Raw genomic sequence first — 20,901 nt, forward strand, 5'->3', positions numbered from 1 at the left:
CATTTCTTGAGAGGGTTCCTGAGTAGCCTTGTGGCAGCTACATGCACAGCTGAGGTGGGTTGTGGAGACACCAGTTTAACCTCTTTCCAGCATCGTAATTTTAAAAGCACTACTTAGAGTGTCTTGTTTTGTGTTCCTTTGACAAAGAGTGAGGTTAAAGCCTCTCTGAGCAAGGAAAGACCTGCACACCCAGTCCCTCCTGTACCTGGGCCAGCATTTCCCTCAGGACTTGTCAAGTGACCTGGGACTTTCCCTAGGATTGGAGAGGTAGCTAGTGCAGGGCTGGAAGTAAGAAGAGGGGCTGCCATGTCCAGGCCCCCTCAAAATACTGTACAGGGCCATAATGGCTCTTTGTGAATCGCCCTTGATAAAATTCTTTCCACAAAGAGGTAAACAGCATCTACCCTTCCCTCTTAAGGTCTCAACAATCCGCTGAGGTGTGGTAGCACCAAAGTCCAGCTGGGAGATTCAAGGAGTTTATTTGGGTTCCTTACAGAGTATGGATAAAAGGTTACAGGCAGGATCATGGGTGACCTTAAAGCAGCCAGTTTAAAGGTGTCTATTAGGTGTGTTTAATTTTAAAGGTCTGTGTCCATCAGAGATGATAATTCCCAAATGGCTACATAGATGGAGACCCTCCCCCAATCCTTCTCCACCTACATTTACTCCCCAGGCCACTGGATGGGAGGTCTGCCTGGCTGCTCAGGCAAGGGCCCCATGACCCTCAGCCCTTCTGAGGCAACAAGCCCGACACCGTGGTGATCTTCTGCAGGCTGCCACAGCTGATTTGATGAAAATGGCAGCACTTTACTCCAATAGGCTTACAGAGCAGGTGGCCTAGACACCATGGGTCAGAACTTCAGCCTGAGATTTGACTCCCCGACACCAAGTGAGGCCCATGTGATGTGGCTTGGGAGGGTAGCATTTGGATCCATCTTCACCTCTGATCAGAACTTCAGCTCCTCCCCAATAGGTCAAGCAGGTCTGGGCTCAGGATTCTTCTCCTGTCAACTCCATGTCATTGCTGTGTGAGTCCTCAAGCAGACCCTGAATTTTCATGGTGTGTCACAATTTACCCAGACAGCAGTTCACTCTTGTCCCGATGGCACCAGCTTCTCCTATGGACTCTTATGCACATGGCCATAGGACAGCACTGACCTCCTAGAGACAATGGGTGGGAGAAGTGAGCCAGAATTTGTCCAGCACTGGGGCAGAGCTGGCACATAGGACACACCTGTGTTGGCTCTTGGCCCTTTGCCTGGCATACAATGGGTGCTCTGGAGTGGGACCTACTGTGTCAGCTGGAGGCTCATACAACCTCCTCAGAGAGACATGCTGCAACAGTGGCCTGAAGCTGAGCCACATACCTCCTGTCTGCCCTGCCAGAACAGCTCAGTGGGCCACTCAGCTCCCATCCCCTACCCTCTCCAGAGCGGAGAAAAAGAGTCTCCACCACTGCAGGGCATTTGACTGCACCACTGCCCTGCAATGTGCAGCCCACACTGCAAGGTTGGATGTGAAATGACTAGAAAACAGACGTGGCCCCTCGTGTGCAAACACTCTTCAGACACACAGGATCCCTTCCTGACAGACTCGCCATGAGTACAACGTGCATTCAATACACCTCATATATGGAGCAGTCTCACTCAGCAGCATAGCACAGTACCCTGCACACAGTACCTGTACTCAGTACTCTGCACACAACACCCTGCGGCACCTGTACCGGTGCATCTTATACAGGGTACCTGGATCCTGCATGTAGCACCCTGCATAAATCACCTTGCACACAGCACCTTACACCTAGCCCCCTGCACTCACTGACTGTGGCAAGCAGATGACTGGGAGCTGTGGTCATGGCTGCTGCCCAGTACCAAGAGAGCACCAGACTGCAGTTCCGTAGCTTGGGAAAGGGTCCAAAGTCAAAGCTCTATTAGGTGCCACTCAAGCCATCCCAAGCCAAGTATCCCGAGTCAAATCCCTAAGCCTCAGAGATTACTGGTGGCCATTAGCCCTTCATGGGTAACAGGTCTAGACCCACCGGTAGAGGAGCAACATTTGCCACAGACTGAAAGCAATGTTGGCTTAAACATATCAGTGTCTCTGTCACTTCCTCTGCTGAGAGCCCACCTGGTGAAGTAAAGGCACTGGGGAACTCTCTGGGGTCTTCTACCCCTGCCTCCCCTCCTCAGACAATGGCCTTGTCTGCCTTGCCCATGAGGGTTCTCCCTGTCCTGACATTGGGAAGAAGCATAAGGAAGCTGAGGCAGAGCTTCCACACCTCGCTTCTGCAGGGTTCTCTGGCCAGCTATGGGGAACATGGAGAGACACAGTCTTTCCTGGGGTCATTCCGCTAAGAACTAGAAGTTCTTGGAAAAGAAGAATGAGCAGAATTGGCAATGCTTACTGTGGGAGACAAGCATTAATTAATGAACACACTAATTAACGGATCATTACAAACCTTGAGAAATGCTTAGAGAGGTACCGGTTGTGAAGGAGGTTGGGGAAACCTGTGAACTCTGACCTAAGGAATGTAGAGGCGACTGGGAAGAGGAAGCAGAGGTGCAAAGGGCCTGCGGCCAGCAGAAGTGGAGCACGCTCCAGGCCCTTAAGCCTTCTGCAGAGAACTTGGGTTCAATTCTCTGCACCCACATGGAGGCTCACAACATCTGTAAACTCCAGTTTCAGGGGCTCTGATGACCATTTCCAGCCCCTGTAGGCACTGTATGCACCTGGTGCATAAACATACATGCAAGTAAAACACTCATAAATGTAAAATCAAAATAAATCTTTGTAATCTCATTGCCTATAGAAGTAGATTCAGTAACTTATTGGTAAAGCTATTTTTTCAGTATATATTTTATTTCTATTTGGCATGATAATTGCTCATTTATCAAGCACAGATGATGTCAGCAAGTGTATGCACATGAGTGACATATGACCTCAGAAGCAGATGCCCCAAAGCAAGGACTTGGAGGGGTTTACAGAGGCAGTGTCTGGGAGACACAGCAGAGAGGAACTGTAACAGAAACCATCCCAGGCCGGGATGCAGGTCTGATACAAGGGCTGCCCCTCACTGCAGACTGGAGAGCGTTGAGCAGGAACCCCAGCATCACAGCTCCATTAGCTGTGTGAGATTCCTACACTCAGCAGGAACAGTCAGGCAGCACCCAAGCTCTGTTCCCAGCTGGGAAGCCAGGAGAGCCATGCAAGGGAGGCTGTGTGGGACCCAGAGGTGGGGATACCTAAGGTTCTGATTGGCAATACTTCCCCAGCCTCCATGGCCCGTACCTCAGGAGTATCCTCATTTTCAGATAGGAATGAACACAACTTACCTAGAATCACACACCCAAGGCCTGGGAGCAGGGTTTGAAATGAGACCCTTGTCAACTGTCCTCCTTGAGGTGGGACAAGTGGGAGCAAGAGGCCACTTGGCAAGGATGCAACTGAGCACAGCCTTGAATATCAGGGTAACTTGAACTGGGGCTTGTTTTGTGGCTGTGGGCCAAGAGCTTCCAGCCAGCAAGACCCTTGGGTTGCCAACCCACGTGGGCCATGTGAGGGTGGGGGCTGTCAGGGTGCAATGTGGCCTCAACCTCTCCTGAGTAACTGGATGGGGGTTACTGAAAATGGCTCCAGATAAGACAGCTCTAGGATGGCTGTTTCCCCCAAGGCACCCAAGGGTCATGGGCTGAATGGTGTTTCTCCCAGTGCTTATGTCATAGTGCTACACTCCAGTCCTTCAGAAAGCCTGTGTTCTGCAGACAGGGCCTTCAAAGATGGAGTTAAACCAAGACTAAGTCATTGGATTGGAATTCTTACAAGAAGAGACCGGGACACAGACAAACACAAGGAAGACTGACTATCCAGGAGACAATGAGAAAGACTTCTGTTTTTCGGTTACCTCCGAGGCTGGGACTCATGTGTTCAAGCCAAGGAGGAAGGTCTCGGGAAGCTGTCCCTGTGATGCCTCGTCCTAGACTTGTAGCGTCATGCTTGTTCGTGCTGTAAGTAAGCCAGCTTCCAGGGAAGCAGACATCCCACACAAAACAAGCCCCAGCCGGCACCCCATGGGACTCTTGCAGAACCCACCTGCATTGCTTCAGAGTCTGCCTCTGTGGGAAGAAGCTAGCTGGGATGCCAGCAGGATGGGGGCCTCATTGTCAGCAGCCGGGGTGCTGCAGGTCTTGGGGTGCATGTGGAGCTGGGTCACGTGCATGGGAGAGGAGATGAAGCTAAGTTAACTGAGAGAATGCCAATACATGATACACACCCTTTATTTTACAATCTATGCATATGTGTTCGCACGCGCGTGTGCTGCGCTGGGAGATCAAACCCAGGCCCTAGTACAAGTCAGGCAAGACTTCTAGCTCCAGTCCAAATCCATGATCTTAATGAGCTTGTTGGCTTGTGGGAGAGATAGACAATAACACATGAGTAAAAAAAAATTAAAAATGAAAAACAGAACTGTGAAATAAAATGAACCAAGGCCAGGGATCAGACAGCAGCTCAGACACAGTTTCAGACCAGGTGACAGAGGAAGCCATGAGCTAAAGTGACACTTGAGTAGAGGTTGAAAGGAGGAATCCACCGATGAACCTATCTCAGCAAAGAGGAAAATAATAGAAGAATATGCCCGGCAATGAGAAAGACGTCTGTTTTTCGGGCTCAGTAGCAGAGGCTTACCTTGAATATACGATGCCCCAGATTTAATAGCAACTATTAAGGGGAGGGAAGATGCCGCAATTCCAAAGCAGGAATAAAAAAGAGAGAAGGAATCTAAAATCAAATGTATCTTGATTAAATGTGTGATATCTGGTAGGAAAAATATCAACCCCGCCCCCCAAAGGACCCAGTACCAGACGGTTTTACAGGCAAAGCCAGATGACATTCAAATAATATTTATATCCATTGTATTTCTTTTAAAAAGCAATGTAAGTCTTTTTATTAGAAGGGTATTTAAAATTAAAATACCTAAGGCTAGAGAGATGGCTCAGAGTTTAAAAGCATAGACTACTCTTGCAGAGGACATAGGTTTGATTCCCAGCACCCACTTCCCAACAACCATCTGTAACTTCAGCTCCAGGGATCTGACGCCCCTTTCTGGCCTCTTCCAGCACCACATATGTGTGGCGCACATACAGAACACTCATACACATAAGTAAATATAATAAATCTTTTTTTAAAAAAAATTCAGCTTTAAAAAATGAGAACACAATTAGGCCCTGGTGTGGTTTGAGCACTCTGGGAGGCTGAGCTAGGAAGATTGTGAGCTCAAGACCAGCCTGGGATCCACAGCAATACCTTGTTTCAAACAAACAAACAAAAAACAAAATCCTGCAAATTTACAGAAAGATAAATCCCTCCAGTACCAAAAGTTTGTTCTATAAGTTTAAAATGGTCCCAAAGACTAGGCATTTAATCAGGCATTTCTTTGAACAGATGGCTGTTTCTGGGATGTCTGGTGCTGTCTCTGCCCCCCTCTGGGCCTCCCTTGAAGAGTTTCTACTGTGTAATAGCTCTGAGGGGAAAGGTTTCCCCAATACACACTACAGCTGTAAGAGGAAAGGTATCCTGAGAGTTGGAAGCTTCGGAATAGCACAAAGTCACGTCGCACAACAAACCTCACACAACAGATTTTTTGGTGGGAAAAGACACAAGAGAGTAGCTGCTTCTGCCTGGGTGAGAAAGAAGCAGCAAAGAACTGAGCAGGAGGCAGGCTTTATATAGTGTTTGTAGGGGGTGACGCTTTCTAGGGTGGCCTGACCTTGGGCATTTTTATCCCATAGGGTGGGGCCTGGCCTCTTTTCCCACCTCAAGGGACTGGAAATGCTAGCCACCAGCCTTAGAGAAGTCTGTGGGTCCAGGCCTAGCCACTTGTGCCTCAAGGGTTTTCTTTTCCTCCTCCCTAGTAAGGGTGGAAATGTAGCATTGGGGAGAGCCTGCCTTGCAAGTCTGATGCCCTGGTGCCTAGCTATGACTCTGAACGTAAGTCCTTCCTGCTACACTGGATTGCTTTTCTGACTAGCTGGTGGGAGATGAGTGTGCCACTGCTCATGGGAGTCTTCAGGATCCTGCGCTCTCATCCTTCAGTCCACAGGAATGCCTTGAGCTGCACCTGATCCTGGCCCTGGACTGTAATGGACATGCAGAAGTATCTAGGCTGTGGTGGGAGCTGAAGCTGGCTTGGGATTTATTTGACTGCTGTCTGAGAATGGATGGATGATCAGACACTGCTGGTGATGAAAGCAGATAGGCAGCACAGCAGACATGAGGCAAACTCTGGAAGGTTCTGTGGAAGTTTTTATGCCTCTTACAGGAAAATTGTTCTGCTTGTCTCAGGAACCAACTATGTCCTATTTAGGGAGTAAGTCCCTGGAAGTCTACTTAATTTCTTTTCTGTGTGTGTTGTGTGATTATGCATGTTTACATGTGTGGGCACACATCACATGTGGATTTGTGCATGTGGAGGCCTGAAGCTAACATTTGGTGACTTTCCCCACCTCTCTCATCGAGGCAGGGTCTCTTACAAAACCCAGAGCTCACAGATTTCAGCTAGTCTAGCAGTCGACTTGCTCTAGGAATCCTATCTCTGCCCTCTGTGTCCTAAAATTACAGACAGCTTCGAGACCTACCTGGCCTTTACATGGTGCTGGAGATGCAAATTCTAGTCCTGGGCTGTAAATACATAGAAATTTCTGTCTTTGCTGCTTACGTTCTCTGTAGGAGACAAGGGTTTACAGAATAAAATGCAAACTTTTAATAAATTGAAAATAGTAAGTATCCAGAACTGTTAAACTGGATAGGAAAATGGGGTGGGGGGGTGGGGGCGCAGCAGGGGGCGGGGAGCAAATGCAGGCTCCCTTGAAAGTGCCACTTCAATAAAACCTGAAGGAGGGAGGCATGTGAATGTTGGGAAAGGAACCATACCCAGGCAAAGGAAACAGCATGTGCAAAGGTCCTGAGCTTGTGCCTGGCAAGTTAACCTGAGCAAGGAAAAGAGGTCATGGAACAAAAGTGACCCCAAAGAGACTGGGGGAGGCTGAGAAGATGGCGTTATATATACTTCTGTGAGTGAGTGGGGAACCCTGGGAAGGTTCTGAAGCAAGGATGTCTAATATGACTCAGATTTAGGCAGACTGTCCTACGTTGGCCATGGGCTTCTAGACGGCTGGGGCATCTTGCCTGCGGACTGAGGTGGCCTCACTATACTGTTGCCTTCAGGCTTCTGAACTTTGGCTGCACTTCTCCCCAGGGGGTGGGAGACATCAGAGTGTGTGAGAAATGCAGAGCCCAGGGTAGGCAAGGCTGTGGAGAAGTGTACTGGCCCAACCTAACCCTGCCCTGCCTTGACAAGATAGGATCAATCAACTTTATGGACCAGCCAACTCCACCCGCTCTACGTGCTAGCCCTGGCTGCATACCGTGTGCCTATGATCAGAAAGTCGATGACCATCTTGTACTAAGCACAGACTCCCTCAGTTAAACTGCTGGGTCCTGGACACTCATCTGGAGAGTCCTCGGATCCTTATTTAAGCGGGCCCAGACCCACTGGCTACAAATCCTGGCCACAGCAGGGACGGCTGGGAAAAGCAGGAGGGAAAGACTGCCAGGTAGGAAGCGCTGTGTAGAAAGGTTTGTCCAAATGTCCTGGGTGTTTATTAAGAAGCAGGAGAAAGACAGACAGACCTGGATGTGCCTGACCCTCTATCTGTGTAGCTAGGAAGGCCCATGCTCCGCTCTCTGCGGGTTTTTTATTTTTTATTTTTTCCCATGCTGGCTGGGGAGCCAGGCATAGTGTGGGCTAAAGTGCACAGCAGGGTACCCAGCACTCTCCGCTCACGTGTTTTCTCGGACTTCACTTTCTCATTAAACCGGTGCAAGAGCTGTCCAGGATGGCTTGGGACTGAAGTCTGGAACTCCCTCTGCAGATCGGGAGCACCCTGCAGTCTTTGGGGAGGTGCCTGCAGTGTCACTGGCTTAAGGTGGTGGTCAGCAAGCCTCCGCAGTCTGTCAGTCGCAGAGGTCGAGGGTAGCGCAGGGAGTGCTCATTCCGGTGAGTAACCATGACCGCTGGAGGAAAGACCAGATGAATTTTTACAATCCGTCCCTTTAGATACGGTCCCTACTAGATCGGGCCTTGTTGGGAATGCGGAGGGGGCTGCGGGGACGATTCCGCTCCTGAGGTCCCACGCGGTCTGCACTTCGGGACCCTGCGGGCTTTCAGTGGGTTCTGGATCCCGTCTCACGTGCGCATCGGAGGACCCAGTGCAGGTCCACGAAGAGGCCGAAGAGCGCTTGGGCAGCGGGAGGGTGCGGCCGAGGCGGGGCGGGGCGCGTGACGCGCGGCGCTAGCCAATGGGGCGCGCGCCCGAGGCCGAGCCTCCTGCGAGCCTTCGCGGCGCCCGCGGCGTCACGTGAGCGGCCGGAGAGCGGGGAGAGCGGCTAGCGGCGAGCGCCCAGCTCGGCCGCAGGGAGTGCGGGCTGCGGCCAGGAGCGCTGGACGCGCGGCCGCATACGGAGCCGGGCCAAAAGCGCGAGGCCGCGCCAGGCGACGCCGAGTCCAGGTGGGAGACGCGCGATGTAGCGCGGCCGCGTGGGTCCTCCCGGGGGATCACGGGCGGTCCCCTGGCGCGCGCTGTCCGAACCACGCGCGGGGGCCCGGGAAATGCGGGGATCCCGGAAATGCGGGGACCCCCGTGAGCGCGCTGGGCCTGCAAAGGGCAAATCCGGTGTACGCAGCTCCTGCCTGAGGAGCCCACGCGCGTCCGTGGCACTCCTGGACCTGCGCTCCCATATGGTGGCGCCTGGCGGGGCCTGGCGACCAAGGGGCGGAGAGGTTACTGTCGGTCACTGCAGCGGTGGCCTAAGAGGGGACACGAAGGGGGTCACTGGGCGGAGGGTAAGGTACTCTCTGAAGCAGTGCGCCAGAATCCGAGCCACCTCCTTCCCACGTACTTCCCACCCTCGGGTGGGCACCCACGCGCGGGCACCTGGCGGACACCCGCACGACTGCACTGCGCCCAGCACACGCAGTCACACGACACAAACTCACACCCATTTGCGCGTACCCGCAGCGTTCCTGCGCCTATGTTCCGGTTCCCCACGCAGAGTCCTCAGGCCCCTGTGACCAAACATTACTGGAGGGACGGCAGAGGGTAGCAGCCGCAGGGGGCAGGCCACCCCTTTTGGAAACGTTCTCTCCCGGAGGACACGGGGGCTGTTTGCTACCACCTTACAGGAGGGTGAAATCCCAAACGTTTGCCTGAGTCCTTCAGATGTTTCCCCCGACCGTGGGGAGCCAACGCCATCCTACAGGTGCGAGAATGGCAGTAACTTTGGGGCTTTCGGACTCCTCAGGGAGGAGACTCTTATTTTGAAGACCGGCCCCCACTCGCCACCCCCGTGATTTGCACGCTGACCCAATGGCTAGCCCTTGGCCGGCTCTCGGCTTGTTATCAATTACATGTTGTTCCTACAGCCGCTGTGTCCCCGGGAGGATAAACAGCAGGCCTGGCCGGCTAAGAGAGGGGGCGGAGTCCAGCGGCCTGCCGGGGACGGTGCCCAGAACAGGGTGCCCCCTCCCCCTGCACGCAGCCTGCGCCTCTGGCTGCGCCACGTGCTGCTGTTTTTCAGGGACCGGCTTGAGCGCTGGCACTCAGGCTTTCAAGCCCTGGGTCCAGGAAGTCCTGGATCCCCTGGGCCCTCAGTAGCTCAATGTCCCCAGGGTTGCTCAGCACCGTTTTAAGATCCTGTTAACTGGTTAGGGCCACTCCATGCCTGCATTTACTCCTGGATTCTGGAATCACTCAGCGAAGGCTTTGACTCTAGATCTAGCTCTGTAGTGAACAGTCAGGACAGCTTGTATTCTGGTGGGGCAGCAAAGCATGCAAGACAGTTTTCACAGTGATACCTAACTCTTGAAGAATATAATCCTGAATGGTTTGTCCAAGGGGGGGGGGGGGGGGAGTGGCTTCTGAGATTTAAATAATGAGCTCCCATCTAGAATGCTAAGAGAGGCAGGACTTCCACAGATGGGGGACCTTGGAGCCAAAGCCCAGGCTCGTTAGTGCCAGTGAGCCTGGCCTGGAGCAGTTAGAGGGGCAGGATCCTAGTACTCTGAGGCCTGGAGGAATCTGAAACATTTGGGGGAGAGGGGTTCCTTGTTGAGTATACATATAACGTAGGAGCCAGGTCACACTGGCAGCACCCAGATGTGTACACAGAGAAGTTGTGCCACTTGCCTGTGGTTGCACAGCTATAGCTGCAGACAAGGTGTGTGTGTGTGCGTGTGTGTGTGTGTGTGTGTGTGTGTGTGTGTGTGTGCGCGCGCGCTAGTAGGGTGGATGAGATGGGGTTAGGAGAATGGAGTGGGTGGGTTCTGACCAGCTGCTTTACCCTTCACGTTGTCTGGTGCTTTATTCCTTCCCAGACCCTGCTTTGGTAAAAAGTGTGTATTTTAAAATGCAGCCCCCCGTTTTAAATCTTTAGCTGAGTATTTAAACTCAGATTGCCTCTTGGTAAGATTACCTTTGGGCTCAGATCTTGCCTCTATTCTCTACAGCAATACAGAAACTTAGAGAGCATAGAACAGTTGGGAAAACCGAGGCACGGGGTAGCGGAATGACTGGCCTTTCAGCTGCTGGGCAGTACCAAGTGCCAGGCTGTGGAGTGGACCTAAAGTCAGGTGGACAGGATGCAGCCTGAGCATCCTCCTCCTCATTTTGATAATCACACAGTCAGTCATGGTCACTGGGCGGGACAAAGGTCCAGAGAGGTGGCCCCATCACAGCCAGATACTGTTGACTCTTCTTGGACACTAGACCTAGTATGGCCTTTGGCTTCAGAGGACACAGCTTTCCCTTCTCCTTCCTATCCCCACTCTCCGAGGCCCTCTGGGAAACCTGGTACGGTGCTGAGCACCTGGGACCCAGGAGAGTGTGCTGCCAAGAAGGGACACAGGCATCTGCTGAGCCTTCGCAAGTCGGTGAGTGTCCCAGACTGGGTCCAGGGCAGGACAGGAGGCTCTGCTCTCATGCATTGTCCAAGGGCAGATATCATCCCCCATCCTGCCCAAAGGCTTTGAGGTTCAAGGAAGTTACCCAGGCCTGGGCTCTCAGATCTTCTATTGACTCATAGCCAGGGGCTGGACTTTGTTCATTATGGCAGGAAGGTGTTAGGCACCGTAGAAGGAGCTTTTTGCTCAAGTATGTGATACTTCTCCCAGTCATGGAGAACAGTGACTCTCAACAAAGGTCTGAGGACCAGACTGTGGAGAAACACCATGTAGGCAGGCAGGCACTTAATGGCCTTTAATCTTTTTCTAAAGTATAGCTACCAGGTTAAAGCACAGGCAGCCCAGACAGATATGTGTCCCATCCAGTCCTGGAGACAACATGCTTGCATTCACAGAAGTTCACTTTTGTACATCTGAAGTGAACCTCTAACAAGCAGCCTGTGTTTTTATTTGCTGAATCTGGAAACCCTACAGAAGCCCCAATAGCACAGGCTCAGAGTGCAAATGGCCTTTTTCCTTCTCACCCCATCTTTGACTCAAGGTAGGGAGCAGGGTCCAGGGTCTTGAGACTTTCAGGACCTCCCCTCTCTGGCCCCCTCTCCCCGTGGCCTCAGCTGTTCACAGACAAGAGCATTCCTTGTCTTATTCTTTTCCAGGATCATTCTGGAAAATGTTTGAAACCAGAAGTGCCCTGGGTTGTGCAACGGGCCTGGAGAGGGAGGGCTCTTTTGCAAATAGGGTGATGCAACTTTTGAAAACATACTCGCCAGCCCCATTCTCCCTTGGGATGGAAGCAGGATCTGGACATTTGGCCACAGGAGGCCTTGGGCAGGCAGCCGAGGGTGGGGGCCGCAAGGCACTGATCAGCATGCAGTCCTTCTAACCTGGCCTCCCTTGCTCCCTCTCTGCAGTCACCACAGGCTCGGCCAGGCCAGCATGGTGGACCACTTGCTTCCAGTGGACGAGACCTTCTCGTCACCGAAATGCCCAGTGGGTTACCTGGGAGATAGGCTGGCCAGCCGGCAGCCGTACCACATGTTGCCGTCGCCCATCTCTGAGGATGACAGCGATGTCTCCAGCCCCTGCTCTTGTGCCAGTCCTGACTCGCAAGCCTTCTGTTCCTGCTACAGTGCAGGTTCGGGCCCTGAGGCCCAGGGCAGTATCTTGGATTTCCTCCTGTCCCAGGCTACACTGGGCAGTGGTGGTGGCAGTGGAGGCGTCGGAGATAGCAGTGGCCCTGTGACCTGGGGATCATGGAGGAGAGCCTCTGTGCCTGTGAAGGAGGAGCATTTCTGCTTCCCTGAATTTCTGTCAGGGGACCCTGAAGACGTCTCCAGGCCATTCCAGCCTACCCTGGAGGAGATTGAAGAATTCTTGGAAGAGAACATGGAGGCTGAGGTCAAGGAGGCCCCAGAGAATGGCAGCAGGGACCTAGAGGCCTGTAGCCAGCTCTCAGCTGGGTCACACCGGAGCCACCTCCATCCAGAGTCTGGTGGGAGAGAGCGCTGTACCCCACCACCAGGTGGCACCAGTGGGGGTGGTACCCAAGGTGCAGGTGAGGGGCCAGCACATGATGGCCCCATGCCGGTGCTACTGCAGATCCAGCCTGTTGCTGTGAAGCAGGAGGCAGGTGCAGGGCCAGCCTCCCCAGGGCAGGCCCCAGAGAGCGTCAAGGTCACCCAGCTTCTGGTCAACATCCAGGGACAGACCTTTGCACTCCTGCCTCAAGTGGTACCATCCTCCAACTTGAACCTGCCCTCAAAGTTCGTGCGAATTGCGCCTGTGCCCATTGCCGCCAAACCTATTGGCTCAGGATCCCTAGGGCCTGGCCCTGCTGGCCTCCTTGTGGGCCAGAAGTTCCCCAAGAACCCAGCAGCTGAACTTCTCAAAATGCACAAATGCACTTTCCCAGGCTGCAGCAAGATGTACACCAAGAGCAGCCACCTCAAGGCCCACCTGCGCCGGCACACAGGAGAGAAGCCCTTTGCCTGCACCTGGCCGGGCTGCGGCTGGAGGTCAGTATTTTGGACAGGCTGGGCGCAAGCAAGTAGGCTCATCTCTGCTCACCCGACTGTGTGACAAGGCCCCTTTCTCTATTAAAAGGGGTAGGTTAGGAAAGGAGGAAGGGATGGGCAGGGGGCGGGATCAGAGATGGCACAGTTGTTTTCCCGCTGGGAGACAAAAGCTGGAAGCCACCTGGTCTCTGGTCTCTTTAAAGACCAGGTAAGTCGTGTGCTATGTGGGATCTCTCAAGCTGGCATGGAAGGAAGATGAGGGGCCGAGCTGAAGTGGAAGGAAAGTCAGCTAGGGGGCATATGAGTTTGGTGGCACAGGGGCACAAGCCAGAGGCCTATGCAGGCCTTACCTCCAGGTAAGTACCACCATCACACCTATGACATTTGGGGTGAGGTACGTGGAAACTCTGACTGGCTAAGAACCACCCAGGCCAGAGCACTAGGAGTGGAATGTGAGCCCCAAGACTTGAACTAGGAAATACCTCCAGTCAGGGATGAAAACTGCTTACAAGTGTGGGCTAAGCTTTGTCTTGTTTCTTCCTGGGGACCTAAAGGTGTGTCTGGAAAGCCATAGACAGAGAACAACCAGAAGGAAAGACCGATGGCTGTGATATGGGGTCAAAGGTGGCAGAACACCTCAGACTTGTGTTCCAGACAACAGGGTTCCCAGCTTTTCAGGACAAGGAGCCTCAGATGGCCAGATGTGGTGCCGGGGGCCATGGAACCCTGCAGTCACCCTGCCCTGGCCTCTGACTGCTGCTCAGTATCTTCAGGAGGCTGGTGGCCTGCATACTTAGGGTGATATGGTCAGGTAGAGGGGTGCTCTGTCCTTGGTAGCTAGGGTGTGTGCCACAGTGTTGGTGTATGCCTCTGTCTGATGTGATTCGTCTGTGTGCTAAGGACTGACAGAGCTAGACCACCAGAACGAATGCCTGCTTTGTATGGGCATACCTGCTTATGGATTGTGTGATCATATGTGTCTTGTACCTGGTCACACCAGGTCACAGAGGTGGAGTTGTGAGCCAGCCTTTGATTCAGGGTTGACGGTGCTAGCCCCAGGGCAGGTGCTGCCCTGCTGAGACTGAACTTGGGGGGAGGACAGTGGCAGAACTTCCCTTCCGGCTCCAGATTGGTCAGAAAAGGAACTTTTCCCTGGCAGCGTCTTGGGGTATGGAGGCCCTTTTTGAAAAGCATCATTGTCTTCTCACAACTTTTCAAATGCTGGGCTCCCTAGACCTGCTGTCTTCACCTTTCTGAGCCACGTTTTAGTGAGTAGATCCAGTGCAGGACTGTGGGATAGTAAGTGGGTTGGTTATAGAACAAGAGGTGCCCAGACAGAGAGGCCCGAGGGAGAGGTGTTTACTGAGGAAGAGAAGAGACTCTGTTTGGAGGAGGCAGTGGGACAGGGGCCCTGAGCCCACCCTAAGATCATGGTTTCCTGTCTGACCCTTTTTGTTTCCTGGAGCCCTGAGCTAGTGTGGGGGTGGGTCCCCCTGTACCCTCTTCACTGTACCCTCTTCATGAAGTGAACTTCCACTTTCCCACAGTTAAACTGAAGAGGAACCCCAAAGGTGTCCTTCCTGGGATACTGGCAGGTGTTCACACTCACAGGGACTACTCATGGGCAAGCCACTGAATAGCCTTACCCAACAGTCCTGACTCCGAGGCTTGCTTGCCCTGTACTCTGACCGGTGCTGCCCATTTAAGTGGCATCTCCAGAGGGCATGGGGCCAGGCAGTAGCTGCAGGCTATGTGATCAAGGATCCAGGCTGGGAGGTAGGTCATTGCCCACCACACTGCTGCTTCAGGAAGCATGGGGTGTTCAAGGGCAGCCTTAGCTCTGGCCCTGAGCCTTGCACTGGTTTCATTGTCCAGGCAGAACCCACTCAGCAAGACTAGGGACATGGTATGCCTGTCAAGGTCCCTATGCAGCATCTGCCTCAAGAGAGGGCTGGCTGTGTGAGTGTGTGAGATCCTTAGGATCTTCTTGGGTATCAGAAGCCTAGGGGTTGTGCATAGAAGGTTTGCAATTCCCTGCGTGTGGCCAGTCTTCCACCCAGAGGCTGTAGGGTGGGCAGCAGTTCCTTGCTGCAGTTAGGAGGAAGGGTGGACCCACACACACTCTGGATCTGGCCAGGACAGATGAGATGACGGTGGTGGTGACAGGTCACACACAGGGATCACTGTGTGCTGGAATGACTCTAAGCTTCAGAGAGTCCCCACCAACCCCTTCACTTGTGTATGCCCTTCTGTGAGAGCCCATTACTCCCTGAGACTGATTTAGCCTCTAAATGCAGAGAGTACCTTGGAGTGTTTAAGTCCCAGTCTAGCCTTCTGCTCTGGCCCCCACACTCCCGGACATGCTCCTGGCCTTCCCCCTTTCTCAAGTAAGACCATCCATGCCCCTCTCTCTTCCTACCCCAAGGGGCCCAGGGATGCTATGGTGTCCCAGCCTTTTCTGTGCACCCCCAATGCAGGCATTAGTTCAGTGAACCCTCACAACAGCTCTACAGAGGGAAATTGAGGTACAGAACAAACATCTGTCACAGGGATGTGCTTAATGAGTGTGTTTTGGGGGTTCAGGTGCATCCCTGTGAGTGCCATACCCCACTGATTCTCCAACTGATTCTCCAACAGCACAGCCAGGTATGGAAGTGACCATTGCGCTCTCTCTCTCTCTCTCTCTCTCTCTCTCTCTCTCTCTCTCTCTCTCTGTGTGTGTGTGTGTGTGTGTGTGTGTGTGTGTGTGTGTGTGTACACTCCTATGTTCGGGTACACATGTACATGAAGGCCAGAGATGCTTGTCTTGTGTCTTCCTCAGTAGCTCTCAGTGATAGAGTCTCTCCCTGAGCCTAGAGCTAATGGGTTGGCTAAGCTGCCGGCCAGTGAGCTCTAGCCTTCCTTGCCCTGCCAACCCTGATATTCCAGGTAGACCCTACTATGTCCAGTTTTTATGTGAGTGCCAGGGACCTAAACTTGGGTTCTTCCTCGTTTAAGCACTTTGTCAAAAGGGCCACATTCTCAGCCCCTGGGCTGTGCTTTTTGCTACTGTGCTCCTGGCTGTGGGAAAGGAGATAGCAGCAGCCAGCATGGTGGTAATAGTCCTGACAAGGCACCAGCTGAGCTCTGAGCATGCTGTGTGTTAGTTCCTTTAACTCTTAAAACTAGACTAGAAGGTGAGCCCAGAGGAGGAAACAGTAGTTAAGCACATTCTCTGTGGTCATGCAGCTTAAAAGTGGCAGAGTTGCCAGGTGAGGGTGGCACATGCCTTTAATCCCAGCGCTCAAAGGCAGGAGGATCTCTGAGTTCGAGGCCAGCCTGGTACAGAATGAGTTCCAAGACATCCAGGGCTACACAGAGAAATACTGTCTTGGAGCAGGAAAAGTGCCAGAGTGAGAAGTTTAACAGCTGTTTGCACCCTCCCTCACCCTGGACTTAGTTCTTGTCCACACTCCTGCACACCTCCCTGCTAGAGCCTCTAAGAAGAGGCCCCTCCTCCACCTGCAGCTGGGCCTGGCTGGTCCAGCATGTTCTGTGCTTCCCATCTGGCTCTGATGCTGGCCCTTGGCCCAACTTCCTAAATTTGCCCGAGCCCCTGCCCTGCCCCCACTCCTCAGCCCAGGGGACTGCTCCACAGCTGAGGTGGCACCTGTCCCAGTCCAAAACCCACTGCTGTTTGCTTTTGCACATCCAAAATTCCCTCTCTCTCTCCCTGTTGGGTCATAGTTTTGCATGCAGGAAGAACTAAAGCCAGCCTGCCTGTTCTGGTCTAACCATCTGGGAAGTGGCTGTTTGCCGCCTTCCTAGAAGTTTCCTCTCTCTCTCTCACAGACATAGGCCTCCTTTGTTCCCTGCAGTGGAACATCCTGTTCCAGAGTGGCCAAGCCGCTCCTTCCAGAAAGAATCTCACTGGCCACAGCTAAAGTGAATATTAATAGCTGCCAGAAGCCTGTGCAGCATGTTCTGCTGATGTCCATGTTGGACACAGGAGGCCCAGAGAGAGACAGTGGACCCGAAAGCCACTGTTGGAGGAACTGGACACAGGATTCAAACTTAGTGCTCTGGTTTCAGGCCAACGTTTTCAGCCCTCGTTACTGCTGCCCATAAGCAGGGATGTGTCCTCTGGCCTTGTGGTTAGTAGATGCTCCATGTACTATCTGCAGGTTGCACACAGCACACACAGCCGTAGGGCCTGCAGCTTCTGAGGTTTGGCTATTAACAATGGCTTTGTGACAGATGGCAACTGGTGTCTCACACAGCTCTCATGCTGGCATTACTGGTGACCCCTGCGCTTGCTCTGCTCTGTGACCCAATATCAGGAGTCATGAGCCTGCCCCACAGATGCCAGGCAGCAAGTCTCTGCCATGTATCAGGCAGGCCCTGTGCTCTACCCCATGCCTTCAGTAGGAGCTCACAGTTCTTAAACGATTGCCACATCTGGAGCCTCATTGCCATGGTCCTCTGAGATAGGTCTGTCGTTTCTGTCTCAGGGCAGGGAAAGTGAGGTTTAGCAAGCTGTCAACCTACCCAGACCAACCCAAGACTGTGTCCTGCTTAGCCAAGATGTCTCATCTCTTGCTCCAGTGTTGCCTCAGGCTTCTCCTTTTGCTGTTATCCAAGGATGTGACCCAGTGAGGCAGGGGTCATCTTCAGCCCGGTTACAAGGACAGTCTTGTTGGGTACCAAGAGGCTGTAGCCGCAGAGAGGGGTTCTGGAATGAGAACAGCTTGTTCTCTGGCTTGGCTGCCTCTCAGCTGCCTGTCCGTCTCAGGGTGTCATATAACAAGAGGACTGCTACCCATTCCCTGGAAGGCAAGCAGGAAGTGAGGGAGGAAGCTCGGGCCCAGGATGCTCAGGACCATTGGGGTAGAGACTGGATCCTGTTCTTCTTTGAGCATAGGTGTGTGTCCAACTCCTGCTTGAGGCATGCGATTATGGTGCAGGGTCCCAGTAACAGCACTACCAGGCCCAGGGAGGAGGTCTTGTTCTGGCCTCAGGTGTTCTCAGTTCACAGCTCTGCGCCAGGTCCCCTGGTGCCTAGGACAGGGTTGCAAGGCAGTGGCTTACACAGTAGCTCTACCTGCTCTTGTCATCCGCACAGAAGACTGAGGTCCTTGGTGTCCTGAGCCGTGCCTGCTCTCAGTACCACTGTTCTCATGTTTCCCAGGCTGAGGTCAGTGTAGCTCACTACAGACTCAGAGTTGAGGTGGCCATAGCCTTCGACAACAGAGTGTGATGCATCTGCTGCCCACCTATTCTGCATCACCAAGTGGCTCCTGTCTAGAAGCAGGGTGCCAGGCCTAGAGCTCCTGGGTGTTCCTGCGAGTATATGCAGTGAACAGTGTGTGACAATCCTGTCTCATCCTGAGGTGCCCGCTGAGGCCTCTCTGCTTAAGTTCTCCTCCTGAGCACAGAGAACTGGGGGTGTGCCCTCCTTCCTGGAGCTAACACTGTCTAGGGACAGCTGAGCATCAAGATGCTGAGACAAATTTTTAAATGCCGTGGGTCTGAAGGTATCACTCAGTAGGGCAACGCTTGTCTAGCACGTTCAAGCTTTGAGTCCCCAGCACCCACAAAGGGAAAGCTAATCAAATGGTAGACGGTGCTGTGAGAGTCAAGGGTAGGATGCAGGCTCCTGAAGAGGGGACAGAGGAGATGGATGGAGAAAAATCCGAATCGGTGAGACACAGGGAACCAAATACGTAGTGGTGGTGGGGTAGTGAGGTCCTGCGATCCTGTTGCTTAACAGAAGCCAAATGGAGAAAATCTCAGGTCCCGGAAAGTTACTGACAAGCAGTCTGGGCATCTTAGTCTGGCCCTGGTTCCTGCCTGTCCTGTGGATGTCTCTTCCTAGGACTGCAGTGGCCAAGAGATGGATGTTCCAAGAAGCTATTTAAATGCTTAGGAATATCATGCAGGTATATTTGGGGGGGGGGGAGCTCAGAAGGCTGCAGGTCCAGATCTGTAGGGTGCCGGGGCCTGACAGGCACAAGTCCAAGGTCCTTCCCTGTTGCCAACAGAAGAAACAGAGAAGCCAGGCACTCCTGTGGTCTGAGAAGCCTGTGTGTCACCTCTGGCTGGTCTTCACAGGCCTTTCAGGAATATGTCTTCCAGGGGAAGGTGAGGTCAGTGGACCAAACAGTGCTGACCCGCTGATGCTAGTGCAGGAGTGACCCAGTGCCCAAGGATTCCACAACCAAGTGACTGTAGGAGAGTGAGTCCCAGGTGGCCAACAGTCTTAGGCCCCTTCCCATGTATAACAGCAGATACCATGTGAAGTAGGCCCTGGCCAGGAGAACAAACCTGTGTGCCTCGTGGTCCTTGACTCTTGCCCTCAAGGAGGTCTCAGGGACACTGGGGCTTGCCAAGAACTCCTTAGGTAACTGTAGACGTGGTCTGATAACTTAAAATCCACCCTGGCTTTGCCTGGCCCATGGCACCCTCCAGCTGCCTCTGCCCCCCCCCACCCGCCCCCACCTGCACTGGTTTTGAAGTCACTTGTGGCAGTGCCCACAATGGCCTGGCTGACCACCATGTCCCACAGGTTTTCCCGCTCAGATGAGTTGTCACGGCACCGGCGATCTCACTCAGGAGTGAAGCCGTACCAGTGTCCCGTGTGTGAGAAGAAATTCGCGCGGAGTGACCACCTCTCCAAACACATCAAGGTGCATCGCTTCCCACGAAGCAGCCGTGCAGTGCGTGCCATCAACTGAGCGCAATGGCCGCCCTACCTTCCCCCAGCTCCACGTTTTGTTTTTAAATGCAATAACTTATTGCCTCTTTCAGAAGGATGTGACAATATTACCAGCCCCCCTTCTGAATCTTAGGAGGTATGACCCAGAGCCACCATGGCTGCCTTTCCGGGGAGGACCTAGAGTCCCCAAGGTCCCTGGGGGCTGGTTCCCCGGTGGCCCAGGCAGGCCTGTGCCCGTGTGCCTTTGTGCCTTCCTGCCAGCTGGAAGCAGTGTTTGGGGGGTCCTTGCCCTTCTCCCATTGGGCTCCCTACCTGGGCCAAAGCCAACACTATTGCTGGGGAAGAAGTATTTTGACTGTGTCGAAATAGTAGCTCCCAGAGGAAGCCATGCTGGGAAAAGGAAGTAGGTCAAAAGCATAGGGCTGCGCTGTGGTGTGAGGACCGCCATATGCAAGGGGCCTTTGAGTGTCCAGGAGAATGGCCACCCTCGCTCTAGGCCGTAACGCATGTGCTTAAATGCAAGACAAATGGAGCCATATCCATTCGTACCCAGCCTGGCTCACCCTCCTCCAGACACCAGCCCCCTGGTTGCGGTGGGAGGAGAAGGGAACAGGTCTGGTGGATGCAAAGCAACTAGCTAGCGCCTCCCAGTCTGACTTAGAGTTGCATTCCTCATCAGGTCTAGAAATTAGTATCAATTGAACTAGCTTGTTTTGACAGGTCTGTTTCACATCCTATGAATGTATGTAAATAAACTGTACATAGGTACGCATCTACATAAAATATCTTTTAATAACACGTTGACATTTGTGTAAATTTGAAATTTAAAAAATTCTATAAAGTTGGTGTACATATGTTACAATTATGTATATTTTCTTTGGTCCTTCATAAAAAAATATATTTACTTTGCCAATAAAAAGAGAAAAAAAGAACTCCACCATTCTTTGGCCTTGTATTCCTCCACTGGCCTGGGACATGGGGGTGATTCTGGGGCTCTGCTTCTTCCATCTCCCTTTGTGGACTTTGCTCTCTTCAGCGCATGCTCCGGTTTCACCTGTGCAGAGTCTCAGGCCAGCAACTCACTGCCATTTGAGACCTCTGCTGGGCACTTCAGCGTGCTGAGGCTGATCAGCATCATTCATTCTGTTGGCCCTCCTTGAGGAAGTGGCTGGGTGGTT

General features: G+C 53.0%; 1 protein-coding gene and 1 long non-coding RNA gene across 8 annotated transcripts; one reads left to right on the forward strand and one right to left on the reverse strand.

Moving 5' to 3' along the window:
* Positions 1 to 498: 498 nt before the first annotated feature.
* On the reverse strand, positions 499 to 9,373 carry LOC143443481 (uncharacterized). Of its 5 annotated transcripts, XR_013112517.1 has the most exons (5): positions 9,069 to 9,366; positions 7,841 to 8,070; positions 6,633 to 6,717; positions 4,090 to 4,201; positions 499 to 1,161 (listed from the first exon to the last, which is right to left on the reverse strand). It is a non-coding gene; the product is annotated as an uncharacterized LOC143443481 (long non-coding RNA). The 5 variants fall into 5 exon arrangements; XR_013112519.1 differs by lacking the exon at positions 6,633 to 6,717 and having other exon boundaries at positions 504 to 1,161; positions 9,069 to 9,365; XR_013112518.1 differs by lacking the exon at positions 4,090 to 4,201 and having other exon boundaries at positions 506 to 1,161; positions 9,069 to 9,365.
* On the forward strand, positions 8,225 to 20,660 carry Klf15 (KLF transcription factor 15). Of its 3 annotated transcripts, XM_076940101.1 has the most exons (4): positions 10,405 to 10,984; positions 11,926 to 13,029; positions 15,613 to 15,675; positions 19,574 to 19,750. In XM_076940101.1, the coding sequence occupies exons 2-3, from the start codon at positions 11,951 to 11,953 to the stop codon at positions 15,641 to 15,643; spliced, it is 1,110 nt and encodes a 369-aa protein (XP_076796216.1). In that variant the 5' UTR covers positions 10,405 to 10,984; positions 11,926 to 11,950; the 3' UTR covers positions 15,644 to 15,675; positions 19,574 to 19,750. The 3 variants fall into 3 exon arrangements, with proteins under 3 accessions (XP_034368209.1, XP_076796216.1, XP_034368210.1); XM_034512318.2 differs by lacking the exons at positions 10,405 to 10,984; positions 15,613 to 15,675 and adding an exon at positions 8,225 to 8,564 and having other exon boundaries at positions 19,574 to 20,660; XM_034512319.2 differs by lacking the exon at positions 15,613 to 15,675 and having other exon boundaries at positions 10,580 to 10,984; positions 19,574 to 20,660.
* Positions 20,661 to 20,901: the final 241 nt, after the last annotated feature.

The sequence above is a fragment of the Arvicanthis niloticus genome, chromosome 9, assembly GCF_011762505.2.
Source record: "Arvicanthis niloticus isolate mArvNil1 chromosome 9, mArvNil1.pat.X, whole genome shotgun sequence".
NCBI classification, from domain to species: domain Eukaryota; kingdom Metazoa; phylum Chordata; class Mammalia; order Rodentia; family Muridae; genus Arvicanthis; species Arvicanthis niloticus.

Bases quoted from the DNA above. Each gene is read 5' to 3' on its own strand.
- Klf15 (XM_034512318.2), top strand. From the start codon at position 11,951: ATGGTGGACCACTTGCTTCCAGTGGACGAGACCTTCTCGTCACCGAAA. The intron at 13,030-19,573 runs GTCAGTATTTTG...CATGTCCCACAG, and splicing joins TGGCCGGGCTGCGGCTGGAG to GTTTTCCCGCTCAGATGAGT.